The 25,436-nt window shown below is 46.3% G+C and overlaps 1 protein-coding gene across 8 annotated transcripts in view; it reads left to right on the forward strand.

Annotated features, from left to right (window-relative positions):
* mlh3 (mutL homolog 3 (E. coli)) overlaps positions 1-25,436 on the forward strand; it is a 122,762-nt gene that overhangs the window by 36,879 nt on the left and 60,447 nt on the right. For all 8 annotated transcript variants that reach the window (XM_072274817.1, XM_072274819.1, XM_072274820.1 and 5 more), the window contains one exon: positions 4,744-4,815. In XM_072274817.1, coding sequence (XP_072130918.1) covers positions 4,744-4,815 — 72 coding nt within the window. The remainder of the gene's footprint in view (positions 1-4,743; positions 4,816-25,436) is intronic.

Genomic DNA, 25,436 nt, shown 5'->3' on the forward strand with positions numbered 1-25,436 from the left:
GTGTTGGGATGAGTGCGGTAGATCCCAGCAGTGAGCAGGATAGATCCTGGGGGTGCTGTGGTGGATCCCAGGGTTGTTGGGATGAATGTGGTGGATTCCAGGAGTGCTGGAGTGAGTGGGGTGGATATTGGGGTGAATGTGGTGAATCCAAGGGATGTTGGGTGTGAGTGAGGTGAATACCAGGGTGTTTGGGTGAAGGGGTGGATCCCAGGCATGTTGTATTGAATTGGCTGGATCTCAGGGGAGATTGGGGAAGATCCCAGTGGTTAGGGGCAGTGGGGTGGATCCCAGAGGTGTTGGGGAGAGCGGGGTAGATCCTAGTGGTGTTAGGGGAGAGTGGGGTAGATCCCAGAGGTGTTAGGGGAGAGTGGGGTAGATCCTCGTGGTGTTAGGGGAGAGTGGGGTAGATCCCAGAGGTGTTAGGGGAGAGTGGGGTAGATCCTAGTGGTGTTAGGGGTGAGTGGGGTGGATCCCAGAGGTGTTGGGGAGAGTTGGATAGATCCTAGAAGTGTTAGGGGTGAGTGGGGTGGATCTCAGGGGAGAATGGGGTAGATCCTGGAGGTGTTGAGGGTGAGTGGGGTGGATCCCAGAGGTGTTGGGGGTGATTGAGGTTGTTCCCCAGTGTGTTTGGGTGAATGGGGTTGTTCCCCGGTGTGTTTGGGTGAGTGGGGGTGGTGAATGGGGTTGTTCCCCGGTGTGTTTAGGTCTTTGGGTGAGTGGGGTTGTTCCCGCTGTGTTTGGGTTAGTGGGGTTGTTCCCCTGTGTGTTTGGTTGTGTGGGGTTGTTCCCCGATGTGTTGGGGTGTGTGGGTTTGTTCCCTAGTGAGTGGGGTTGTTCCCAGGTGTGTTTGGGCAAGAGGGATTGTTCTCCGGTTTGTTTCAGTTGTTGGTGTTGTTCCCCGGTGTGTTGGGGTGTGTGGGGTTGTTTCCCGGTGTGTTGGGGTGTGTGGTGTTGTTCCCCGGTGCGTTGGGGTGTGTGGTGTTGTTTCCCGGTGTGTTGGGGTGTGTGGGGTTGTTCCCCAGTGTGTTGGGGTGTGTGGGGTTGTTCCCCGGTGCGTTGGGGTGTGTGGGAATGTTCCCCAGTGTGTTTTGGTGATTGGGGTTGTTCCCTGGTGTGTTTGGGTGGGTGAGTGGGGTTGTTCCCCAGTGTGTTTGGGTGAGTGGGGTTGTTCCATAAGACCATCAGACAAAGGAGCAGAAGTCAGCCATTCGGCCCATCAAGTCTGCTCCGCCATTTTATCATGAGCTGATCCATTCTCCCATTTAGTCCCACTCTCCCGTCTTCTCACCATAACCTTTGATGTCCTGGCTACTCAGATACCCATCAATCTCTGCCTTAAATACACCCAATGACTTGGCCTCCACTGCTGCCCATGGCAACAAATTCCATAGATTCACCACCCTCTGACTAAAAAAATTTCTTCGCATTTCTGTTCTGAATGGGCGCCCTTCAATCCTTAAGTCATGCCCTCTTGTACTAGACTCCCCCATCATGGGAAACAACTTTGCCACATCCACTCTGTCCATGCCTTTCAACATTCAAAATGTTTCTATGAGATCTCCCCTCATTCTTCTAAACTCCAAGGAATACAGTCCAAGAGTGGACAAATGTTCCTCATATGTTAACCCTCTCATTCCCGGAATCATTCTAGTGAATCTTCTCTGTACCCTCTCCAACGTCAGCACATCCTTTCTTAAATAAGGAGACCAAAACTGCCCACAGTACTCCAAGTGAGGTCTCACCAGTGCCTCAACATCACATCCCTGCTCCTATACTCTATTCCTCTAGAAATGAACGCCAATATTGCATTCGCCTTCTTCACACCGACTCAACCTGGAGGTTAACCTTAAGGGTATCCTGTACGAGGACTCCCAAGTCCCGTTGCATCTCAGAACTTTGAATTCTTTCCCCATTTAAATAATAGTCTGCCCGTTTATTTCTTCTGCCAAAGTGCATAACCATACACTTTGCAACATTGTATTTCATTTGCCACTTCTTTGCCTATTCTTCCAACCTATCCAAGTCTCTCTGCAGACTCTCCGTTTCCTCAGCACTACCGGCCCCTCCACCTATCTTCGTATCATCAGCAAACTAGCCACAAAGCCATTTATTCCATAATCCAAATCGTTGATGTACAATGTAAAAAGAAGCGGCCCCAACACGGACCCCTGTGGAACACCACTGGTAACCGGCAGCCAACCAGAATAGGATCCCTTTATTCCCACTCTTTTTCCTGCCAATCAGCCAACGCTTTATCCACGTATGTAACTTTCCCGTAATTCCATGGGCTCTTGTTAAGTAGCCTCATATGTGGCACCCGGTGTGTTTGGGTGGGTGATTGGGGTTGTTCCCCGGTGTGTTTGGGTGGGTGATTGGTGTTGTTCCCCGATGTGTGGAGATGTTCCCCAATGTGTGGGGATGTTCCCCGATGTGTTTGGGTGGGTGATTGGGGTTGTTCCCCGGTGTGTTTGGGTGGGTAATTGGGGTTGTTCCCCGGTGAGTTTGGGTAGATGATTGGGGTTGTTCCCCGGTGTGTTTGGGTGGGTGATTGGAGATGTTCCCCAGTGTGTTTGGGTGGGTGATTGGGGTTGTTCCCTTGTTCCCCGATGTGTGGGGATGTTCCCTGGTATGTTTGGGTGGGTGATTGGGGTTGTTCCCGGGTGTGTTTGTGTGGATGATTGGGGTTGTTCCGGGGTGTGTTTGTGTGGATGATTGGGGTTGTTCCCCGATGTGTGGGGATGTTCCCTGGTGTGTCTGGGTGGGTGATTGGGGTTGTTCCCCGGTGTGTTTGGGTGGGTGATTGGGGTTGTTCCCCGATGTGTGGGGTTGTTCCCCGGTGTGTTTGGGTGGGTGATTGGGGTTGTTCCCCGACGTGTTTGGGTGGGTGATTGGGGTTGTTCCCCGGTGTGTCTGGGTGGGTGATTGGGGTTGTTCCCCGATGTGTGGGGTTGTTCCCCGGTGTGTTTGGGTGGGTGATTGGGGTTGTTCCCCGCCGTGTTTGGGTGGGTGATTGGGGTTGTTCCCCGGTGTGTCTGGGTGGGTGATTGGGGTTGTTCCCCGATGTGTGGGGTTGTTCCCCGGTGTGTCTGGGTGGGTGATTGGGGTTGTTCCCCGATGTGTGGGGTTGTTCCCCGGTGTGTTTGGGTGGGTGATTGGGGTTGTTCCCCGATGTGTGGGGTTGTTCCCCGGTGTGTTTGGGTGGGTGATTGGGGTTGTTCCCCGATGTGTGGGGTTGTTCCCCGGTGTGTTTGGGTGGGTGATTGGGGTTGTTCCCCGATGTGTGGGGTTGTTCCCCGGTGTGTTTGGGTGGGTGATTGGGGTTGTTCCCCGATGTGTGGGGTTGTTCCCCGGTGTGTTTGGGTGGGTGATTGGGGTTGTTCCCCGATGTGTGGGGTTGTTCCCCGGTGTGTTTGGGTGGGTGATTGGGGTTGTTCCCCGACGTGTTTGGGTGGGTGATTGGGGTTGTTCCCCAATGTGTGGGGTTGTTCCCCGGTGTGTTTGGGTGGGTGATTGGGGTTGTTCCCTTGTTCCTCGATGTGTGGGGATGTTCCCTGGTATGTTTGGGTGGGTGATTGGGGTTGTTCCCCAACATGTTTGGGTGGGTGAGTGGGGTTGTTCCCCGGTGAGTTTGGGTGAGTGGGGTTGTTCCCCGGTGTACTTGGGTGGGTGAATGGGGTTGTTCCCCAGTGTACTTGGGTGGGTAAATGGGGTTGTTCCCCAGCATATTTCGGTGAGTGGGTGGATCCTGGGAGGCTGGGATGAATGGGGTGGAGTGCAGGGGCTTTTGGCGTGAGTGCAGATGTTGGAGTGTGGGGTTGATCCCATTGGCATTGGGGTTGAGTCAGGTGATCCCAGAGATGTTTTGTTGAGTGTGGTAGATTCCAGGTGTGTTGGGGATGACTGGTGTATCCCAGGGATGTTGGTGTAAGTGGTTTGGAACCCAAGCATGTTGGAGTGAACGGGGCAGATCCCAGGGTTGTTAGCGTTAGTGGTTTGGATTCCTGGTGTGCTTAGGTGCTTGTGTTAAATGGGATTGATCTCAGGAGTGCTGGAATGAGTGGGGTGAGTCCCAGAAGTGTCGCATGGACATCAGGTTTTGGAGCGAATAGAGTGGATCACGGGCGTTGGGGGTGAGTAGGGTGGATCCCAGGGTGTTGGGACGAGTGGTGTGGAATCTTGGGGTGTTGGTGGTAACGGGGTGGATCCCAGACGTGTTCGGGGTGAGTGGGGTGGATCCAAGGGGTATTGGTGGTGTAGTGTGGATCCCAGCAATGTTGGAGTGAGTGGGGTGGATTCTAGAGGTTTTGGGATGAGTGGGGTCAATCCCAGTGGGGTGTAGCCCAGGGACGTTGAGGTGAATGGCCTGGATCCCAGACATGTTAGAGTGAGCAGGGTGGATCCCGGACGTGTTGGGGTGGATCTCAGGTGTTGGGATGTTGGAATGAGTGGAATGGATCCCAGGGGTGTTTGGGTGAGTGGGGTAGATCCTGGAGGTGTTGGGGTAAGTGAGGTGAATTCCAGGAGTATTGGGTGGATCTGAGTTGAGGTGACTAGCATGGGGCAAGTGGTGTCGAACCCTGGGGTGTTGGGGTGAGTGTGATGGATCCAGTGGTATGAGGATGAGTGTGATGGATTTGGGGTTATGGGTGTGAGTGGGGTGGACTGTAGGGGTATGGGGGTGAGTGGAGCCCAGGCTCTGAAGTACATTTGTTGATGTGTCTGACTGTTGGTTTTGTTGTGTAGGAAATAACCTGCTGGTGCTGGTGGATCAGCATGCTGCACACGAGAGAGTACGTCTAGAGCAGCTCATTTCAGGTAAGGAGGCAGTCCGCACGAAACAGAAACCGTGAGTGAAGTTGTGGAGGGGTTCTGGTGTTCTTTCTTTAGTTCGGAACAGCTACAGGGATAAGCTAGGGAACGATGGGACAGCAAGCCTGGCATCGTTAGTGGATGGGATTCTGAAGAACAGAGTTCATTTTGATTTGGACAGACAGTGATTGATTCAGGATAGTCAGCATAGTTGATCATGGGAGATCATGTTTCACAAATTAGTTGGAACTTTTTTTTGAAGTGGTGACCAGAAAAATTGATAAGGAGGTTGAAGTGCATTGTCAATGTGTACTTTTGCAAAGCCTTTGACAAGGTAGGCTCATCCAGAGGGTTAAATCACATCACATCTGTGGAGATAGCCAACTGGATACAAAATTAAGTTGACAGAAGACAGATAGTTGTGATCAGGGTTGCTTTTCAGATTGGGAACTTGTGACTTGTGATACAGGGGTTTGTGCTGCGTCTTCTAGTATTCCACATCAGTATTAATGATTTGCACAAGAATATTGGAGCGACACTGAAGAAGGTTGTGTAAGGTTACAACGGGATCTAGGTCAGCTGGAGAAGTGTGGAAGGGATTGGCAGATGGAGATAGCTGTGAAGGCATTTTTATCAGAAAATAGTTTATTATCACCGGCATGTGACGTGAAATTTGTTAACTTAGCAGCAGTTAAGTTAACAATATCTAGCAATACATAATCTAGCAGAGACAGAAAAAAAAGTAATAATAAATAATAAATAAAATAAAACATAATAATAAAAAGTAAATTACACATATTGAATAGATTATTAAAAAACGTGCAAAAGTAATCTTTCAAGAAACAGAATCAGAATCAGGTTTATTATCATTGACATGTGTCGTGAAATTTGTTAACTTAGCAACAGCAGTTCAATGCAATACATAATATAGAAGAAAAAAATAAGTAAATCAATTACAGTATACGTACATTGAATAGATTAAAAATTGTGCAAACAAGCAGAAATAATATATATTAAAAAAGTGAGGTAGTGTTCAAGGGTTCAATGTCCATTTAGGAATCGGATGGCAGAAGGAAAGAAGCTGTTCCTGGATTGCTGAGTGTGTGCCTTCAGGCTTCTGTACCTCCTACCTGATGGTTACAGTGAGAAAAGGGCATGCCCTGGGTGCTGAAGGTCCTTGTTAATGGATGCTACCTTTCTGAGACTAGTAGGCTAGTACCCAAGATAGAGCCGACTAAATTTCTGCAACTTCTTTCATCCTGTACAGCAGCCCCCACCCACACCAGACAGTGATGCAGCCTCTCTACAGTACATCTATAGACGTTGTCGAGTCTGTTTGTTGACATACCAAATCTCTTCAGACTCCTAGTGAAGTATAGTCACTGTCTTGCTTTCTTTATAGCTGCATCGTTAAGTTGGGACCAGGTTAGATCCTCAGAGATCTTGACACCCAGGAACTTGAAACTGCTCACTCTCTCCGCTTCTGATCCCTCTGTGAAGATTGGTGTGTGTTCCTTGGTCTTGCCCTTCCTCAAGTCCACAATCAGCTCTTTCGTCTTACTGACATTGAGTGCCAGGTTGTTGCTGTGGCACCACTCCACTAGTTGGCATATCTCACTCCTGTACACCCTCTTGTCACCACCTGAGATCCTACCAGTGATGGTTGTATCATCAGCAAATTTATCAATGGTATTTGAGCCTAGCCACACAGTCACGTGTATATAGACAGTCCGTCTGTCTGTCTCTCATTCTCTCTGGCTATCCATCCCATAGGATGATGATGATTCCTTTCAATCAGTTAGTGGGGTGGGATACTCCACTCCTCAGAAGGGAACAGCATGTGCGTGAATGGATTTTAGGTGAGTAGGGGGTTGCACAGGTCCAGACCCACCCTCTCGACATCTCCTCCCGGATCCAGTGGCATGGTGGGGTCTGTTGCAGTGAATAGCCAGACCAAGCTTCGATGCAAGGGATGCCCTTTCTGTGCTTCACGGCACATGTTTGCTAGATGGCCGTTGACCCTACGAGAGGGTTCATCTGCCCTTTGACAGGTCTTGTTTTTCGTCCTGTAGGGTGTCTAGCCACCCTCCTCACCAGGCAAGCCTGGTGGGGGAGCCGGTTTAGTCACCGACAACCCGACCATGCGACAGATAGTACTGGGTTACATGGTACCAGTAGCACTCAGACGAGTGACCTGACCAGGAGAGTAGAGCAGTGCACTAAGCACACACCCCTGAGGTCAACCAGTGTTGATCGTCAACGAGGAGGATATGTTATCACCAATCCGCACAGACTGTGGTCTTCTGGTTTGAGGAAGTAACTTGCAGGATAGACAAAGGAAAGTCGGTAGATGTGATTTTCAGAAGGCCTTTGCCACACATGAGGCTGCTAGACAAGAAGAGCCCATTGCATTACAGGAAAGATACTAGCATGGATAGAGAATTGGTTGATTGGCAGAAGTCAGAGAATAGAGTCAGAGAAGAATACGGCACAGAAACGAGTCTTTCAGCCCATCTGGTCCATACCAAACCATTTGAACTGCCTACACCCATCGACCTGCACTGTGGCCCTCCATATCTCTTCAATTCATGTACCTATCCAGACTTCTCTTAAACGTTGAAATCGAGCTCGTGTGCACCACTTGCACTGGCAGCTCATTTCACACTCTCACCACCCTCTGAGTGAAGAAGTTCCCCTCAAGTTCCCTTTAAACTTTTCACCTTTCACCCTTAATCCCCTCGATATTCTACTTTCCAAGGAATAAATTCTTAACCTGTTCAATCTTTCTTATAACCATATAAACCATTTAACAATTACAGCACAGAAACAGGCCATCTCGGCCCTTCTAGTCCGTGCCGAACTCGTACTCTCACCTAGTCCCACCGACCTTCAATCAGCCCGTAACCCTCCATTCCTTTCCTGTCCATATATCTATCCAATTTAACTTTAAACAACAACATCGAACCTGCCTCAACCACTTCTGCTGGAAGCTCGTTCCATACAGCTACCACACTCTGTGTAAAGAAGTTCTCCCTAATGTTACCCCTAAACATTTGCCCTTTAACTCTCAACTCATGTCCTCTTGTTTGAATCTCCCCCACTCTCAATGGAAAAAGCCTATCCATATCAACTCTATCTATTCCCCTCATAATTTTAAATACCTCGATCAAGTCCCCTCTCAACCTTCTACGCTTCAAAGAATAAAGACTTAACTTGTTCAACCTTTCTCTGTAACTTAGGAGATGAAACCCAGGCAACATTTTAGTAAATCTCCTCTGTACTCTCTCAATTTTATTGACATCTTTCCTATAATTCGGTGACCAGAACTGTACACAATACTCCAAATTTGGCCTCACCAATGCCTTATACAATTTCAACGTTACATCCCAACTCCTATATTCAATGCTCTGATTAATAAAGGCCAGCATACCAAAAGCTTTCTTCACCACCCTATCCACATGAGATTCCACTTTCAGGGAACTATGCACCATTATTCCTAGATCCCTCTGTTCTACTGCATTCTTCAACGCCCTACCATTTACCATGTATGTCCTATTTTGATTAGTCCTATGAAAATGTAGCACCTCACATTTTTCAGCATTAAGCTCCATCTGCCATCTTTCAGCCCATTCTTCTAACTAGCCTAAATCTCTCTGCAAGCTTTGAAAACCTACTTCATTATCCACAACGCCACCGATCTTAGTATGATCTGCATACTTACTCATCCGATTTACCACCCCATCATCCAGATCATTAATGTATATGACAAACAACATTGGACCCAGTACAGATCCCTGAGGCACACCGCTACACACTATCCTCCAATCTGACACACAGTTATCCACCACTACTCTCTGGCGTCTCCCATCCCTATAACTCAGATCCTCCAGACCTGGCAACATCCTTGTAAATTTTCTCTACACTCTTTCAACCTTGTTTACATGTTTCCTGTAAATAGGTGACCAAAACTGCACATAGTACTCCAAATTAGGACTCGCCAATGTCTCGTACAACTTCAACATAACATCCCATCTCCTGTATTCAGTAGTCTGATTTATCAACGCCACTGTGCCAAAAGTTTTCTTTACGACCCCATCTACCTGTGATGCCACTTTCAATGAATCGTGGACCTGTATTCCCTGATCCCTTTGTTCTATCCCATTATTATCCAGATCGTTGATATAGAGGACAAACAACAATGGTGCTAGTTCTGGGAATTAAGGAATTCAGGGTGGCTATTGGTGACTAGTGGAGTTTCATTTTCTACATTAATAAACTGGATGAAGGAAATAAAGCTGAAACTTTCATTTTAATTTTAAAATCTTTTTTATTAATTATTATTGAAAATCAACAAAAAATACATTTAATCAACTCAACATATGAATATGTACAATAAGAATTAAATCATCAAATAACTGATTAACAAAGCTAAACAATATATCAATAATAATAAGAAAAAACAAAATGTTAAAACTTTTTTTGGGAAAAAAAGAAGAAAGTAGAAGCTTTGTGGCCAAGTCTGCAGATGATACAAAGATAGATGGAGGGGCAGGTAATGTTGAGAAGCAGGGAATCTGCAGATGGACTTCGACAGATTGGGAGAATGGGCAAAGAAGTGGCAGATGGATTACAGTGTAGGGAGGTGGGAGGTATGAGGTTTGGAACTTGGTAAAGGTAATAAAGGCGTAGACTATTTTCTAAATGGGAGGAGAATTCATAAATCAGAGGTGTAAAGGGACTTGGGAATCTTTGTTCAGTATTCCCTTGAGTTTAAATAGGGGAACTGAGTCAGTTGTAATGAAAGCAAATGCGATGTTGGCATTCATTTTGAGAGGATTTGAATGTAAAAACAAGGATGTAATACTGAGTCTTTATAAGTCATCGGTCAGACCATATTTGGTAATGTGAGCAGTTTTGGGCCCTATAGTTTAAAGGAAGATGTGCTGGTCCTGGAGAAGGTCCAGAGGAAGCTCACAAGAATGATACTGGGAATGAAAGCATTAATGTATAAAGAGCATTTGATGTCTCGGGTTCATCATCTACTTGATTGAATTCAGAAGGATAAGGGGATCTCATCATTAGTTCCATTCTAATTATAAAATTCTGAGGGGGAGCAGATGGTCACAATCTTTTTCCTAGTTTAAGAGATTCTGAAGCTAGACACCACAGGTTTTTGCTGGGCATGGGTGAGAGAGCACAAGTCCGGGTATTTTTAGCGCTTTTAAGGGGTACAGGGGTTTTTTATAGAATATGATGAATAAACAGGAATAGGATACTAGGATGGTCAAAGATGGGAGGGTGAAGTGTAGGTTTGTGTGTGTGTATATATGTGTGCGTGTGCGCGCGCGATTGGGTGAAGGGATTTAGAATGTATAGTGCACATCTGGAGCAGAGGGTGGCGGTAATGCACCATTAAGCTGGATGCCAACCGCCGTAAAACAAGACACAGACAGACAGACAGACACCACAGGTTTAAGGTGAGAGGGAATAGATTCAAAAGGAATCTAGGGGGCTAGTTTTTCATAGAAGGTGGTGAGCATATGAACACTCCGTGAAGTGGAAGAGGACATAATTAAGGTAGGTACAAACATAACGTTTGAATGACATTTACTCAGGTATACAAATGGGAAAGATTAAGAGAGATACGGGCTGAATAAAGCAAATAGAATTAGTATAGGTCGGCATTACGGTCAGCATGGACCAGTGTGGTCAAAGAGTCTGTTGCCGTGTTGAGTCACTATTAGTCTGAATAAAATAATAATGGAATTGTCAATTATTAATGCTTTATCTTGCTGCCCTGATTACAATTTGTGTTTATGGTGTGGATGATACTGATAGGTTGTGAGCTGGGCTCAGTGTATAGGATACTGGCTTGTGTCTGGGTATTGTTTACTGTTGTCTCACTTCACCAGACTCAGCAAAACACCTCTGCTCATAATTCCAGAATACTGATCTAATAGGGGCAGGGTCAGTATAGGGGAAGGTGGGGGGGGGGGTGGAGTCACACTGTGGAAAGGTCACATTGTGTGGGGGGGGGCAGCAACTGAAGGAGGGTCATACTGTACAAACTCCCTCCTAAAGTTGGAAAACTGTGGAAATATCCAAAAGAGCAAGTTTAGAGAAGGTTTTGGGAGGGTGGAGTCTCAGCTTGGCAGTGGACCAGAGCAGTTTCTCTTCCTGTAAGGATTCTGCTTAGTAAAGTTTTCAGTCTTGTCTTTTGAGTGCTGAGTGGCAGCAGCTGGCAGTTTGCCAAGGTTCATTTCTTAAACTTTGTCAGGAGCAGGGACAGATTTATTCTGTTTGTAATAGCAGAGACCATCCACCCCTGTCATTTGGAGTTCCTAGCCCAAGACGCAGCAACACATTCATGACTCCTCACAATATCAGCCTTGGCTTTTAAAGTGCCATTCCTACCAACTGAAGTAGGTACACTGCACAATGGGTGAATAGGATTTTGGACTCTGCTGTCCAGAGGAAGAGTGGCCTGGGGGATGCCTTCATTTTCGCAGCAGGACTGAAGATTTTTCCACCGCACAGACGTCCCTGCACAGATAATTCCTATTTTCCTTCCCCTCTCTGAACTGTCCTGTTTGCTGGTGTTCCCCGGAGGTATTTCTTCTTCTTCTTGCACCCTTAACTTCTGCTGGAGTTATCGGGGCGCTGTCATGACAAGCTTTGCACCAGCTTTTTGGTGTCCTCATCATGCGGCCTGTCTTGGGCATCTGAAACCTGACGGAGCCCATCCCTCATCCCTGGTGGTATACAGGTGTATAATCCCAGTGGTGGTAAGAAACATAGAAAACCTACAGCACAATACAGGCCCTTCGGCCCCCAAAGCTGTGCCGAACATGTCCTTACCTTACCTAGGCTTACCCATAGTCCTCTATTTTTCTAAGCTCTCTGTATCCATCCAGGAGTCTCTTTAAAGACCCTATCACTTCTGCCTCCACTACTGCCGCCGGCAGCCCATTCCATGCACTCACCACTCTCTGTGTAAAAAAAAAAACTTACCCCTGACAGCTCCTCTGTACCTACTACCAAGCACCTTAAAACTATGCCCTCTCATGCTAGCCATTTCAGCCCTGGGGAAAAGCCTCCGACTATCCACACGATCAATGCCTGTCATTATCTTGTACATCTCTATCAGGTCACCTCTCATCCTCCGTCACTCCAAGGAGAAAAAGCTGATTTCGCTCAACCTATTCTCGTAAGGCATACTCCCCAATCCAGGCAACATCCTTGTAAATCTCCTCTGCACCCTTTCTACGGTTTCCACGTCCTTCCTGTAGTGAGGTGACCAGAACTGAGCACAGTACTCCAAGTGGGGTCTGACCAGGGTCCTATATAGCTGCAACATTACCTCTTGGCTCTTAAACTCAATCCCACGATTGATGAAGGCCAATACACCGTATTCCTTCTTAACCACAGAGTCAACCTGCGTAGCAGCTTTGAGTGTCTTATGGACTCGGATCCCAAGATCCCTCTGATCCTCCAAACTGCCAAGAGTCTTGCCATTATTGCTATATTCTGAAGCATCATGTTAGATTGCGTAGTGATTGTCTTGACAGGCTGCAGCTCTAAGATGTCAGCATTGAAGTCATATGCAGAGGCTGTGGTTTCTGGACTTGCAACTTGTGAAGAGTTAGCCTTTCAAAAGGCTGACTTTGGAAAAAAGCTGTGTAATGTACTGTTCCTACTTCAGTACATTGTACAGCAAGACCATTTTCTATCTTTGGTCTGTGAGAGATGTGTTCCTGCCCCTTACTAGGGGTTAAGGATGAGGAAGGTTTTCATGCAGGTGGAGTCTTCTGGCACCCGTGCAGATGGTTGTATTCTGTGAGGCCCACCCCTATATTCCTGACGTGGCCTCCTACCCCACCTTCATTCTTTGGGTGAGGTGCAATCAGTATTAGCCCCAGTGCGGTACAGGGCACCACTGCGGAGTTTTGACCACCCTTTTTCCTTTCAGCACCACCTGCATGTGCAGCTGGAGCTGAGTGGGGATGCTGAAGGACACTCTCAGGTATAATTTGAGGGGCATTATTACACTATTCCTTAGGCTATGGGCTGTCCGTGATGCCATGCCTGCAAAGAGTTTGGGCATATTCAAAAGAATTGCCTGAACTGCCAGGCTGCCAACTCTACCGCAGAGACCAGGGCGGCAACACTTGGCCTTCCCCTGCTGTCCCTGTCCCCCCCCACCCACTTCCATTCTAGTGGCGGTGGAAGTTGAGGATGGTTCTGGCATGGATGGTGGTGAGGGTTGGGTCCTGGTAATGGGTAGCAAGGTAAAGAAAAAGAAGAAACAAAAGGGAGTCCAAAAGTCACTCCAACCCCAGAGTAACTGAGCATTGGTGCTGAAATTAAGGGAGTTGGTTGTGTCCTTTGAATTGGTAGTTGTCTGGTGGAGCCTTCACCCTGACTCCTGTGCTTTCTCAAGGAGTTCTGGAAGGGGCGAAGGCTCGCAGACTGATCACCCGTTTATCTCCAGGGCACACGCCTTACAGGTGTCAGCAGCCTCCGTGTTGCTGGTTGGGTGCTCGGACCACCACTTGGTTTTGGCAGAGCTCAATCCACTGCCTATACAGGTGCGGTCCGCAAACCGGCATTCCAACTGCTGGCTGGTGGATGGCCACTTCCAGTAGTCGTTTTGTCATTTTTGGAGGACCTGGAGGAAAGGACTGGGGAGTTTTCTCCTCCCTGAGACTCTAGTGGGATGTGGGCAAAGCTCATATCCAGTTGTTTTGCATGTTGGTCAACTAAGCAGCAGGAGTCTGGGATTGAGCAGCTAAGAAGAGCTGATTGGAGTCTCGGCTGGGGCTGATCATTGGACATCTGCTCCTCTGAGGCATCTGCAGCTCAAGAGGTCCTGAGGTGCTTTTGTGAGGTTGCCTCACCCTTCTCACTCTTCTATTCTCTCGAGAAGGCTGGAAGTGTCTGCAGACAGGTCCTCTGTCATGGACCCGGTGAAAATTTTAGCCAGGGTCCTTTTATGAGGCTCTGTTTTCACTGGACCCATCTAGTGGATACATGGAGGAATCTGTGGGAGGACTTACAGAAGGGTTAGCCACTGGGAGAGCTGGATGGCTAGATGCTGAGTACTGCCGAAGGGTCTCGGCCCAAAACGTCAACTGTACTTTTTTCCATAGATGCTGCCTGGCCTGCTGAGTTCCTCCAGCATTTTGTGTGTGTTTCTTGGATTTCCAGCATCTGCAGATTTTCTCTTGTTTGTTGATAGATGTTCCACTATCTTTGGAAAAGCTGACCAGTGCCCTCAACCAGCTACAGGGAGGCAAGTTTCTAGGGCTGGACGGTCTGACAGTAGAATTCCTCTGAACCTTCTGGGACATCCTGGAGCTTGATTATACCAGAGTATTGGGGGAAAGCCTGGCGAGTAGTGAGATGCCCCTCTCTTAGCGCAGAGCAGTTGTAGTCCTGTTGCCAAAAAAAAAGCAAGGGATCTTCATTGCCTAAAGAATTGGTGTGGAGTATAAAATGCTTGCCAGGGCGATGCTCAATCATCTAGCTCAGTGCTGGCTCAAGTAGTCCACCCTGACCAGTCTTACATGGCCCTATAACGGTACATCCAGGACAGTATCCACCTTGACCGGGAGCTGATTCACTTGTCCCTTGAGGATGGTCTAACCATCGCTTTTCTGTCCCCTAAGCAGGAGAAGGCATTTGACATGGTAAACTATGAATACCTTTTTTTGGGAACCTGCATGTGTTCTGGCTTAGACCATATTTTGTGGCCCATGTCCGACCGTTGTACGCTGCTACAGAGTGCCTTGTTAAAGTTAATGGGTTCTTGGCAGTGCCCTTGCACTTTGGGAGGTGGGTGTGTCAGAGGTGCCCCAAGTCTGGGCAGTTGTACTCAGCATGGAGCCATTCCTGTCCTTTCTCTGTAAGAAGCTGATAGGTTTGGTTTTATGCAAACCGTACATGGAGGTCGTCCTTTTGGCTTACACTGACGATGTCCTCCTCATGGTCACTGACCCTGTTGACTTGCAGAGGATGCAGAAGTGCCAACAGATCTACTCGGCTGCATCCTCTGCAAGGGTCAACTGGCCTCTTGGTGGGTCAGTGGTGCATTGACTCCCTGCTGGAGGGGTTAGGCACCACAGCCCTCCTCTACGTGGGGGGGTCTACTGGGTTACCTCTATAATCTGTAACCGGCTGGTACCACCCACTGCTTTTGTCTCTAGGACCCAGAGGAGGGTGGTGGATTTTTTTTCTGGGGCAATGGGAGGCATTGTGTCAATCTGGTATTGAGAAATGAACCTCGTCAGATGTCAGGTCTCTCAGTTGGAGAACATTTTGGAGATATTCTATCTCCTTTACCATAGCATTGGAGAGGGATAGGAATGACAAGTTAGGAAAGCATTTAATTGGAGTAAGGGGAAATATGAAGCTGTCAGGCAGGAACCTGGAAGCATAGATTGGGAACAGATGTTCTCAGGGAAGTGTACGGCAGAAATGTGGCAAATGTTCAGGGGATATTTGCGTGGCGTTCTGCATAGGTACGTTCCAATGAGACAGGGAAAGGATGGTAGGGTACAGGAATCATGGTGTAAAAAGGCTGTTGAAAATCTAGTCAAGATGAAAAGAAAAGCTTACGAAAGGTTCAAAAAACTAGGTAATGATAGTGATCCAGAAGATTATAAGGCTAGCAGGAAGGAGCTTAAGAATGAAATTAGGAGAGCCAGAAGGAGCCATGAGAAGGCCTTGGCAAGCAGGATTAAGGAAAACCCCAAGGCATTCTACAAGTATGTGAAGAGCAAGAGGATAAGACATGAGAGAATAGGACCAATCAAGTGCGACAGTGAAAAAGTGTGTATGGAACCGGAGCAGACAGCAGAGATACTTAATGAATACTTTGCTTCAATATTCACGATGGAAAAGGATCTTGGCGATTGTAGGGATGACTTACAGTGGACTGAAAAGCTTGTGCCTATAGACATTATGAAAGAGGATATGTTGGAGATTTTGGAAAGCATCAAGTTGGATAAGTCTCCCGGACCGGATGAAGTGTACCCCAGGCTACTGTGAGGAGCGAAGGAGGAGATTGCTGAGCCTCTGGTGATGATCTTTGCATCATCAATGAGGACAGGAGAGGTTTCGGAGGATTGGAGCATTGCGGATATTGTTCCCTTATTCAGGAAAGGGAGTAGGGGGTAGCCCAGGAAACTATAGACCAGTGAGTCTTACTTCAGCGATTGGTAAGTTAATGGAAAAGATCCTGAGAGGCAGGATTTATGAACATCTGGTGAGGCATAATATGATTAGGAATAGTCAGCATAGCTTTGTCAAAGGAAGGTCGTGCCTTACGAGCCTGATTGAATGGGAGATAGAAAAGGCAATGTTACAATCATTATGGGGACTTCAATATGCAGGCAGATTGGGAAAATCAGGTTGGTGTGGGATTAAAGGAGGGGGAATATCTAGAGTGCCTTCAAGATGGCTTTTTAGAGCAGCTTGTGGTTGATCCCACCAGAGGATCAGCTATTCTGGATTAGGTGTTGTGCAATGAACCAGAATTGATTAGAAAGCTTAAGGTAAAGGAAACCTTAGGAACAAGCGGTCATAATATGATCAAATTCATCCTGAAATTTGAGAAGGAAAGCTAAAGTCAGATGCATTAGTATTACAGTGGAGTCATGAGAATTACAGAGGCATGAGAGTGCAGCTGACCAGAATTAATTGGAACAGTACACTGGCAGGAATGATGGCAGAGCAACAATGGCTGGAATTTCTGGAAGCAATTCAGTAAGCACAGGATATATACATCCCAAAGAAGAAGTATTCTAGAGCAATGATGACAAAACCATGGCTAACAAGGGAAGTCAAATCCAACGTAAAAGCCAAAGGGAGGGCATATGATAGAGCAAAAACTAGTGGGAAGTTAGAGAATTGGGAAGCTTTTAAAAACCAACAGAAGGCAACTATAGAAGTCAATAATAAGGTAAAGATGGAATACAAAAGTAAGCTAGCCAGTAATATTCAGGAGGATACCAAACGTATCTTCTGATACATAAAGGGTAAAAGAGAGGCCAGAGTGGATATCAGACTGCTGGAAAACAAAGCAGAAGAGGTAGTAATGGGGGGGCAACAAAACAGCAGACGAACTGAGTAAGTATTTTGCGTTAGTCTTCATTGTGGAAGACACTAACAGTATGGTGGAAGATCCAGGTGTCAAGGGGCATGAAGTCTGTGAAGTTACCATAACTAGGGAGAACATTCTTAGGAAAAAGAAAGGTCTGAAGTTAAGTAAGTCACCTGGACCAGATGGTGTACAACCCCAGAGCTCTAAGAGAGGTGGCTGAAGAAATCATGGAGGTATTATTAATGATCATTCAAGAATCACTACATTCTGGAATGGTTCTAGAAGACTGAAAAATTGCAAATGTCACTCCACTCCTCAAGAAGGGAGGGGGCAGAAGAAAGCAAACTATAGGCCAGTTAGTCTGACCTTTGTGGTTGGGAAGATGACGGAGTGTCATGATAAAATAAGTCATAGTCAGCATGGTTTCCTCAAGGGAAGATCTTGCCTGACAAATTATTCAAGAAATAACAAGCACGACAGAGAAAGGAGAATTGGTTAATGTTGTGTACTTCGATTTTCAGAAGACCTTTGAAAACGTGCCACACATGAGGCTGCTTAACAAGCTACGAATCTAGAGTGTTACAGGAAAGATTATAGCATAGATAAAGCAGTGGCTGATTGGCAGGAGGCAAAGACAGGGAATAAAGGGAGTCTCTTCTGGTTGGCTGACAGTGCCTAGCAGTGTTCCACAGTGGTTTTTGTTGGGACTGATTCCTTTTACCATTTTGGATGATGCAATTGATGGCTTTGTTGCAGTTTGCCGATGATATGAACATAGGTGGAGGGGGCAGGTAGTTTTGAAGAAGTAAAAAGGCTACAGAAGGACTTAAATTAGGAGAATGGGTAAAGAAATTGCTGATGGAATATAGTGTCAGGAAGCGTATGGTCATGCACTTTGATCAAAGAAATGAAAGGGTTGACTATTTTCTAAATGAAGAGAAAATACAAAAAACGGAGTCACAAAGGGGCATGGGGGTCCTTGTGCAGAATTCCCCAAAGGTTAGTTGGCAGGTTGAGTCAGTGGTGAGGAAGGCAAATGTGATGTTAATATTCATTTCAAGAGGACTAGAATATAAAAGCAAGGATGTAACGCTGAGACTTTATAAAACACCGATGATGTCTCACTTGGAGTATTGTGAACAGGTTTGGGCCCCTTATCTTAGAAAGGATGTGCTGAAACTGGAGGGAGTTCAAAGGAGGTTCACAAAAATGATTCCAGGATTGAATGGCTTGTCATATGAAGAGCGTCTGATGGCTCAGGGCCTGTATTCACCAGAATTCAGAAGAATGAGGGGTGACTCATGAAACCTATCGAATGGTGAAAGACCTTGATAAAGTGGATGTGGAGAGGATGTTTCCTATGGTTGGACAGTCTAAGACCAGAGGACACAACCTCAGAATACAGGGGCATCCTTTTAGAATGGAGCTGAGGAGGAGTTTCTTTAGCCAGAGAGTGGTGAATCCATGGAATTCTCCCCACAGGCAGCTGTGGAAGCCAAGACCTTATGTATATTTAAGTCACAGGTTGATAGACTCTTGATTGGTCTGGGCATGAAGGGATAAGGGGAGAAAGCAGGAGATTAGGGCCAAGTAGGAAATTGGATCAGCCATGATGAAATGGCGGAGAAAACTCAGTGGGCCAAATGGCCCAATTCTGCTTCTGTATCTTATGGTCTAGAGTAGCATAGAGTAGTTAATCTGTGGAATTCTCTACCCTGATACTTCTTCAATTACTGCCCCTTTTCTTTCCAAAACTACAAAACTTTACACAAAAATACACAAACATCAAGTATTTACAAGACAGTGAACAAATTCAAATTAAAATATGGCTATTACTGTTTATAAAATAGTCAATTCTCGAGGGGAGGGGGGTTACTGTTCCTGGAAATCCACAACTGTACCCATTGTGACCATGTTTTCCCTTTCCAAGGACACCCGGGCACAAACATACCCCCAGAAAAGGGGCGGGCAGTCGAGGGCTCTGCCCAGGACGACTGCCCACCACCTGGACCTATGACTGACCATTGTGGTCAGGCCGAGGAGCAAGTCAACCAGTAGATCTTCCAAGCAGCCCAAACCCCCGCCCCCTACCGGGTGTCCATATATTAGGAGTGTGGGGCTAAAGTATAAGCAAAAGCTGCAGAGCTGCCCCCTCTGATATTCAAATATAGGCTGCAACCTCTTGCACTCCATATAAATGTGGTACAGTGACTCCTCCCAGCCACAAAATGGACAAGTGGACTGATTTAAAAACCTGTTGCATGGTACTGCCCTATGTAACACTTTCCACCCCAGGTAGCTAGTGTACAGGAAAAGGACTCCTGCACAAAGGGATTTCTACTGAGGATCTCCTCTGCTGCTGGGTGGCAAAACAGACTACCACAGCAAGTCTGGCCAGCAGATGAAGGCGTGGAAATGAAAGTGCACAGGAGCATCGCGTACAATAACTGCCTTGGCACGTCATGGAAAGGCACAGTGGGCATCACTGCAAGACAGCTCACGTTATGTGGGACCATCTCCTGACATGAATTATCAGGCCTTGGGTCCAGTGAGCAATTCTGGCTGTACAGGTGTTGGCACAGCCAGGAACCCCCTCCTCCACACATTCCTATGCCTCCTCAACACCCACCACAATAGAATGGGGACCCGTCTCCCTCACAGCCATGGCATTATCCCCTGCTGATGCAGGAGCATCTTGACTGGACTGTGACTCACAACAGCTCTCGATAAAACCAGGGCAGCTCCCACAGAGCAGCGCAGCTGACGCTCGCAGCTGGAAGCCATATGCCCTCCTGCAGACAATGCCCTGGCAGGGAAAGTGCCATCTCGGAGGGTGGTCATTATACAGGTATCTCTGCAGGGTCCTGAGATGGAGTGTTGCCAGCTGGGTATGTAGACACACCAGTGACTGACCATCCTCTGCATCAGAAGACTCAGGACCACAACAGATTAAGTACAGCCTCTCCTCTTGTAGGCTTATCTACATATTGTATCAGGAAACCTTCCTGAACACACCTAACAAACTCCATCCCATCTAAACCCCTTGCAATTGGGAGATGTCAATCAATATTTGGGAAATTAAAATCTCCCACCACGACAACCTGTTATTATTACACCTTTCCAGAATCTGTCTCCTTATCTGCTCCTCGATGTCCCTGTTACTGTTGTCTGTAAAACCTTGGCCTCCACTGCAGTCTGTGGCAGAGCATTCCACAGATTCACCAGTCTCTGGCTAAAACAATTCTTCCTTACCTCTGTTCTGAAGGGTCACCCCTCAGTTTTGAGGCTGTGCCTTGTAGTTCTGGATACCTCCACCAAAGGAAACATCCTATCCAGATCCACCCTACCTTGTCCTTTCAACATTTGGTAGGTTTCCATGAGATCCCCTCGCATTCTTCTGTATTCCAGTGAGTACTGGTCCAAAGATGTCAAATGCTCCTCATATCTTAACCCTTCACTCCCGGAATTGTCCTCATGAACCTCCTCTGGACTCTCGAATGGCAATGAAACCCGCTGGTTTCCTTGGCTGCGTAAGTCTAGGGATGGCAACATCCAGCCCTGTCAAATGCGTGAAATTGAGGCACTCTCCCACTCCAAACCCCTGTTTGTGTGGATGCTGTGTAATTTGCTACCCTGGTACAAACTAGTGCCATGAAATAACAGACAGTACAACCACATTAAAAAATTATATTTAAGAATTTAATTTGACAAAAGGGTTAGTAAAAAACAGAACGAAACAAAACAAAAGGGCCCATTTTAATGAAACAGTCAAACGCGCTCAAGTTGGAGCTCAAAGTTTCTCCATTGTCACTGATCCTCAATTCATCTTGCTCCTGGCTTTGTCAAAGACTCTTCGCTCCTGCATCTTCCCTCTTCACCTCTTCTCACTTCACATCTTCTCAAACAAAAGCCCTATGTCCAAAAAACCTTAGTGTCCCTCGCCAGGGGAACCTTCCCTTAATTTGGCCATCCTAATTGGATAGCACACATTTCTCCTTATCTCTTATAGAACATAGAACATAGAATAGTACAGCACAGTACAGGCCCTTCGGCCCACAATGTTGTGCCGACCCTCAAACCCTGCCTCCCATATAACCCCCCACCTCAAATTCCTCCATATACCTGTCTAGTAGTCTCTTAAACTTCACTAGTGTATCTGCCTCCACCACTGACTCGGGCAGTGCATTCCACGCACCAACCACTCTCTGAGTAAAAAACCTTCCTCTAATATCCCCCTTGAACTTCCCACCCCTTACCTAAAAGCCATGCCTTCTTGTATTGAGCAGTGGTGCCCTGGGGAAGAGGCGCTGGCTATCCACTCTATCTATTCCTCTTATTATCTAGTATACCTCTATCATGTCTCCTCTCATCTTCCTTCTCTCCAAAGAGTAAAGCCCTAGCTCCCTTAATCTCTGATCATAGTGCATACTTTCTAAACCAGGCAGCATCCTGGTAAATCTCCTCTGTACCCTTTCCAATGCTTCCACATCCTTCCTATAGTGAGGCGACCAGACCTGGACACAGTACTCCAAGTGTGGCCTAACCAGAGTTTTATAGAGCTGCATCATTACATCGCGACTCTTAAACTCTATCCTTCCACTTATGAAAGCTAACACCCCATAGCCTTCTTAACTACCCTATCCACCTGTGAGGCAACATTCAGGTATCCGTGGACATGTACCCCGAGATCCCTCTGCTCCTCCACACTACCAAGTATCCTGCCATTTACTTTGTACTCTGCCTTGGAGTTTGTCCTTCCAAAGTGTACCACCTCACACTTCTCTGGGTTGAACTCCAGCTGCCACTTCTCAGCCCATTTCTGCATCCTATCAATGTCTCTCTGCAATCTTGGACAATCCTCTACACTATCTACAACACCACCAATCTTTGTGGCGTCTACAAACTTGCCAACCCACCCTTCTACCCCCACATCCAGGTCGTTAATAAAAATCATGAAAAGTAGAGGTCCCAGAACAGATCCTTGTGGGACACCACTAGTCACAATCCTCCAATCTAAATGTACTCCCTCCACCATGACCCTTTGCCTTGTGCAGGCAGGCCAATTCTGAATCCACCCGGCCAAACTTCCCTGCATCCCATGCCTTCTGACTTTCTGAATAAGCCTACCATGTGGAACCTTGTCAAGTGCCTTACTAAAATCCATATAGATCACATCCACTGCACTACCCTCATCTATATGCCTGGTCACCTCCTCAAAGAACTCTATCAGGCTTGTTAGACATGATCTGTCCTTCATAAAGCCATGCAGACTGTCCCTGATCAGACCATGATTCTCTAAATGCCCAGAGATCCTATCTCTAAGAATCTTTTCCAACAGCTTTCCCACCACAGACGTAAGGCTCACTGGTCTATAATTACCCGGACTATCCCTACTAACTTTTTTGAACAAGGGGACAACATTCGCCTCCCTCCAATCCTCCGGTACCATTCCTGTGGACAACGAGGACATAAAGATCCTAGCCGAAGGCTCAGCAATTTCTTCCCTCGCCTCGTGGAGCAGCCTGGGGAATATTCCGTCAGGCCCCGGGGACTTATCCATCCTAATGTATTTTAACAACTCCAACACCTCCTCTCCCTTAATATCAACATGCTCCAGAACATCAACCTCACTCATATTGTCCTCACCATCATCAAGTTCCCTCTCATTGGTGAATACCGAAGAGAAGTATTCACTGAGGACCTCGCTCACTTCCACAGCCTCCAGGCACATTTTCCCACTTTTATCTCTAATCCGTCCTACCTTCACTCCTGTCATCCTTTTTTTCTTCACATAATTGAAGAATGCCTTGGGGTTTTCCTTTACCCTACTCGCCAAGGCCTTCTCATGCCCCCTTCTTGCTCTTCTCAGCCCCTTCTTAAGCTCCTTTCTTGCTTTTCTATATTCCTCAATAGACCCATCTGATCCTTGCTTCCTAAACCTCATGTATGATGCTTTCTTCCACCGGACTAGATTTTCCACCTCACTTGTCACCCATGGTTCCTTCACCCTACCATTCTTTATCTTCCTCACTGGGCAAATTTATCCCTAACATCCTGCAAGAGATCTCTAAACATCAACCACATGTCCATAGTACATTTCTCTGCAAAACCATCATCCCAATTCACATCTGCAAGTTCTAGCCTTATAGCCTCATAATTTGCCCTTCCCCAATTAAAAATTTTCCTGTCCTTTCTGATTCTGTCCTTTTCCATGATAATGCTAAAGGCCAGGGAGTGGTGGTCACTGTCCCCCAGATGCTCACCCACTGAGAGATCTGTGACCTGACCCGGTTCGTTACCTAGTACTAGATCTAGTATGGCATTCCCCCTAGTTGGCCTGTCCACATACTGTGACAGGAATCAGTCCTGGACACACTTAACAAACTCTGCCCCATCTAAACCCTTGGAACTAATCAGGTGCCAATCAATATTAGGGAAGTTAAAGTCACCCATGATACAACAACCCTGTTATTTTTGCACCTTTCCAAAATCTGCCTCCCAATCTGCTCCTCTGTATCTCTGCTGCTACCAGGGGGCTTATAGAATTCCCCCAATAGAGTAACTGCTCCCTTCCTGTTCCTGACTTCCACCCTTATTGACTCAAAAGGGGATCCTGCTACATTACCCACCCTTTCTGTAGCTGTAATAGTATCCCTGACCAGTAATGCCACCCCTCCTCCCCTTTTTCTGCCCTCTCTATCCCTTTTAAAGCACTGAAATCCAGGAATATTGAGAATCCATTCCTGCCCTGGTGCCAGCCAAGTCTCTGTAATGGCCACTACATCATAATTCCATGTATGTATCCAAGTATTATCTTCAACAATAACCCAAACAAGCTGAAAACAGAACAGACCGCTCTTACAGAACTGCTATATGAAATACATACAGCATAACAGTAAAAATATGAACCAGGGCATTACAACAACAAATCCTTTCTGAGATACTGTTAACAATTTTCTTGAGTGGTGCCTGACTAGTGTCTTATAAATTCCTTTGCTTTTATATTCTATTCCATTTGAAATAAATGCCAACATTGCATTTGCCTTCTTTACCCAGATTTAACCTGTAAATTCACCTTCTGGGAGTCTTGCATGAGGACTCCTAAGTCCCTCTGCACCTCTGATGTTTGAGCCTTCTCCCCATTTAGATAATAGTCCATACTATTGTTCCTTTGACCAAAATGCATTATCATATATTTCCCAACACTATATTCCATCTGCCACTTTTTTTGCCCTTTCTTCCAATTTGTCTAAGTCCTGTTGCAGTCACATTGCTTCCTCAGCACTACCTACACCATCATGCGCAAACTTTTCACAAAGCCTTCAATTCCATTATCCAAATCATTGACAAACAATGTGAAAAGTAGTGGTCCCAATACCGACCCCTGAGGAACACCACTAGTCACTGGCAGCCAAACAAAAAGGCCACTTTTATTACCACTCACTGCCTCCTGCCTGTCAGCCATTTGTCTGTCTATGCCAATATTTTTCCTATAACACAGCAGGATTTTATCTTGTTAAGCAGCCTCATGTGGCACGTTATCAAACACCTTCTGAAAATCCAAGTAAATGATATCCACTGCCTCCTTTGTCCACCATGCTTGTTACTTCCTCGAAGAACTCAACAGATTTGTCATACAAGATTTGTCTTTACAGAAACCATGCTGTCTTTGACTTGTTTTATCATTAGTCTCCAAGTACCCCAAAGCCTCATTCTTCATAATGGACTCCAACACTTTCCCAGCCACTGAGGTTAGGCTAACTGGCCTACAACTCCCTATCTTTTGCCTTCCTCCCTTCTTAAAGAGTGGAGTGGCTTTTGCAATCTTCCAGTCCTCCGGGACCATGACAGAATCAAGTGATACTTGAAAGATTATGACCAATGCATCCGTTATCTCTTCAGCAGTGTCTCTCAGGACTCTGGGATGTAGTCCATCTGATCCAGGTGACTTATCTACCTCAAGACCTTTGAGTTTGCCCAGCACTCACTCCTGCTCCCTCACACTCAAGGACCTCTGGCATATTACTGGTGTCTTCCACAGTGAGAACAGATGCAGAGTACCCATTAAGTTCATCCGCCATTTCTTTGTCTCGCATTACTACCTCACCAGCATCATTTCCAGTGGTCCAATATTAACTGTCACCTCCTTTTTACTCTTTAACTTTATAAACTATAAACTATATAAGTTTAAAAACTATTTGGTATCCTGCTTTATATTATTGGCTAGTTTGCACTCATATATCCTGACCCGGATCTGGGCCGTACCCTCCAAATATATGAACCTGCCTCTTGGGTTTTTTGCACTACCTTACTTTCCATTTTCCATTTTCTATTTTCTCTTTATGATTTATAATTTAAATTTTTAATATTTGCTATTTTTAATATTTTTATTATTTAATATTTGTAATGCAGGGAACGGGAAGTACAGAATCAAATATCGCTGTGATGATTGTACATTCTAGTATCAATTGTTTGGCGACTATAAAGTATTTCATCTTTTAACTTGTAGCTTTTTTAGTAGCCT

The sequence above is a fragment of the Mobula birostris genome, chromosome 1 (assembly GCF_030028105.1).
Source record: "Mobula birostris isolate sMobBir1 chromosome 1, sMobBir1.hap1, whole genome shotgun sequence".
NCBI classification, from domain to species: domain Eukaryota; kingdom Metazoa; phylum Chordata; class Chondrichthyes; order Myliobatiformes; family Myliobatidae; genus Mobula; species Mobula birostris.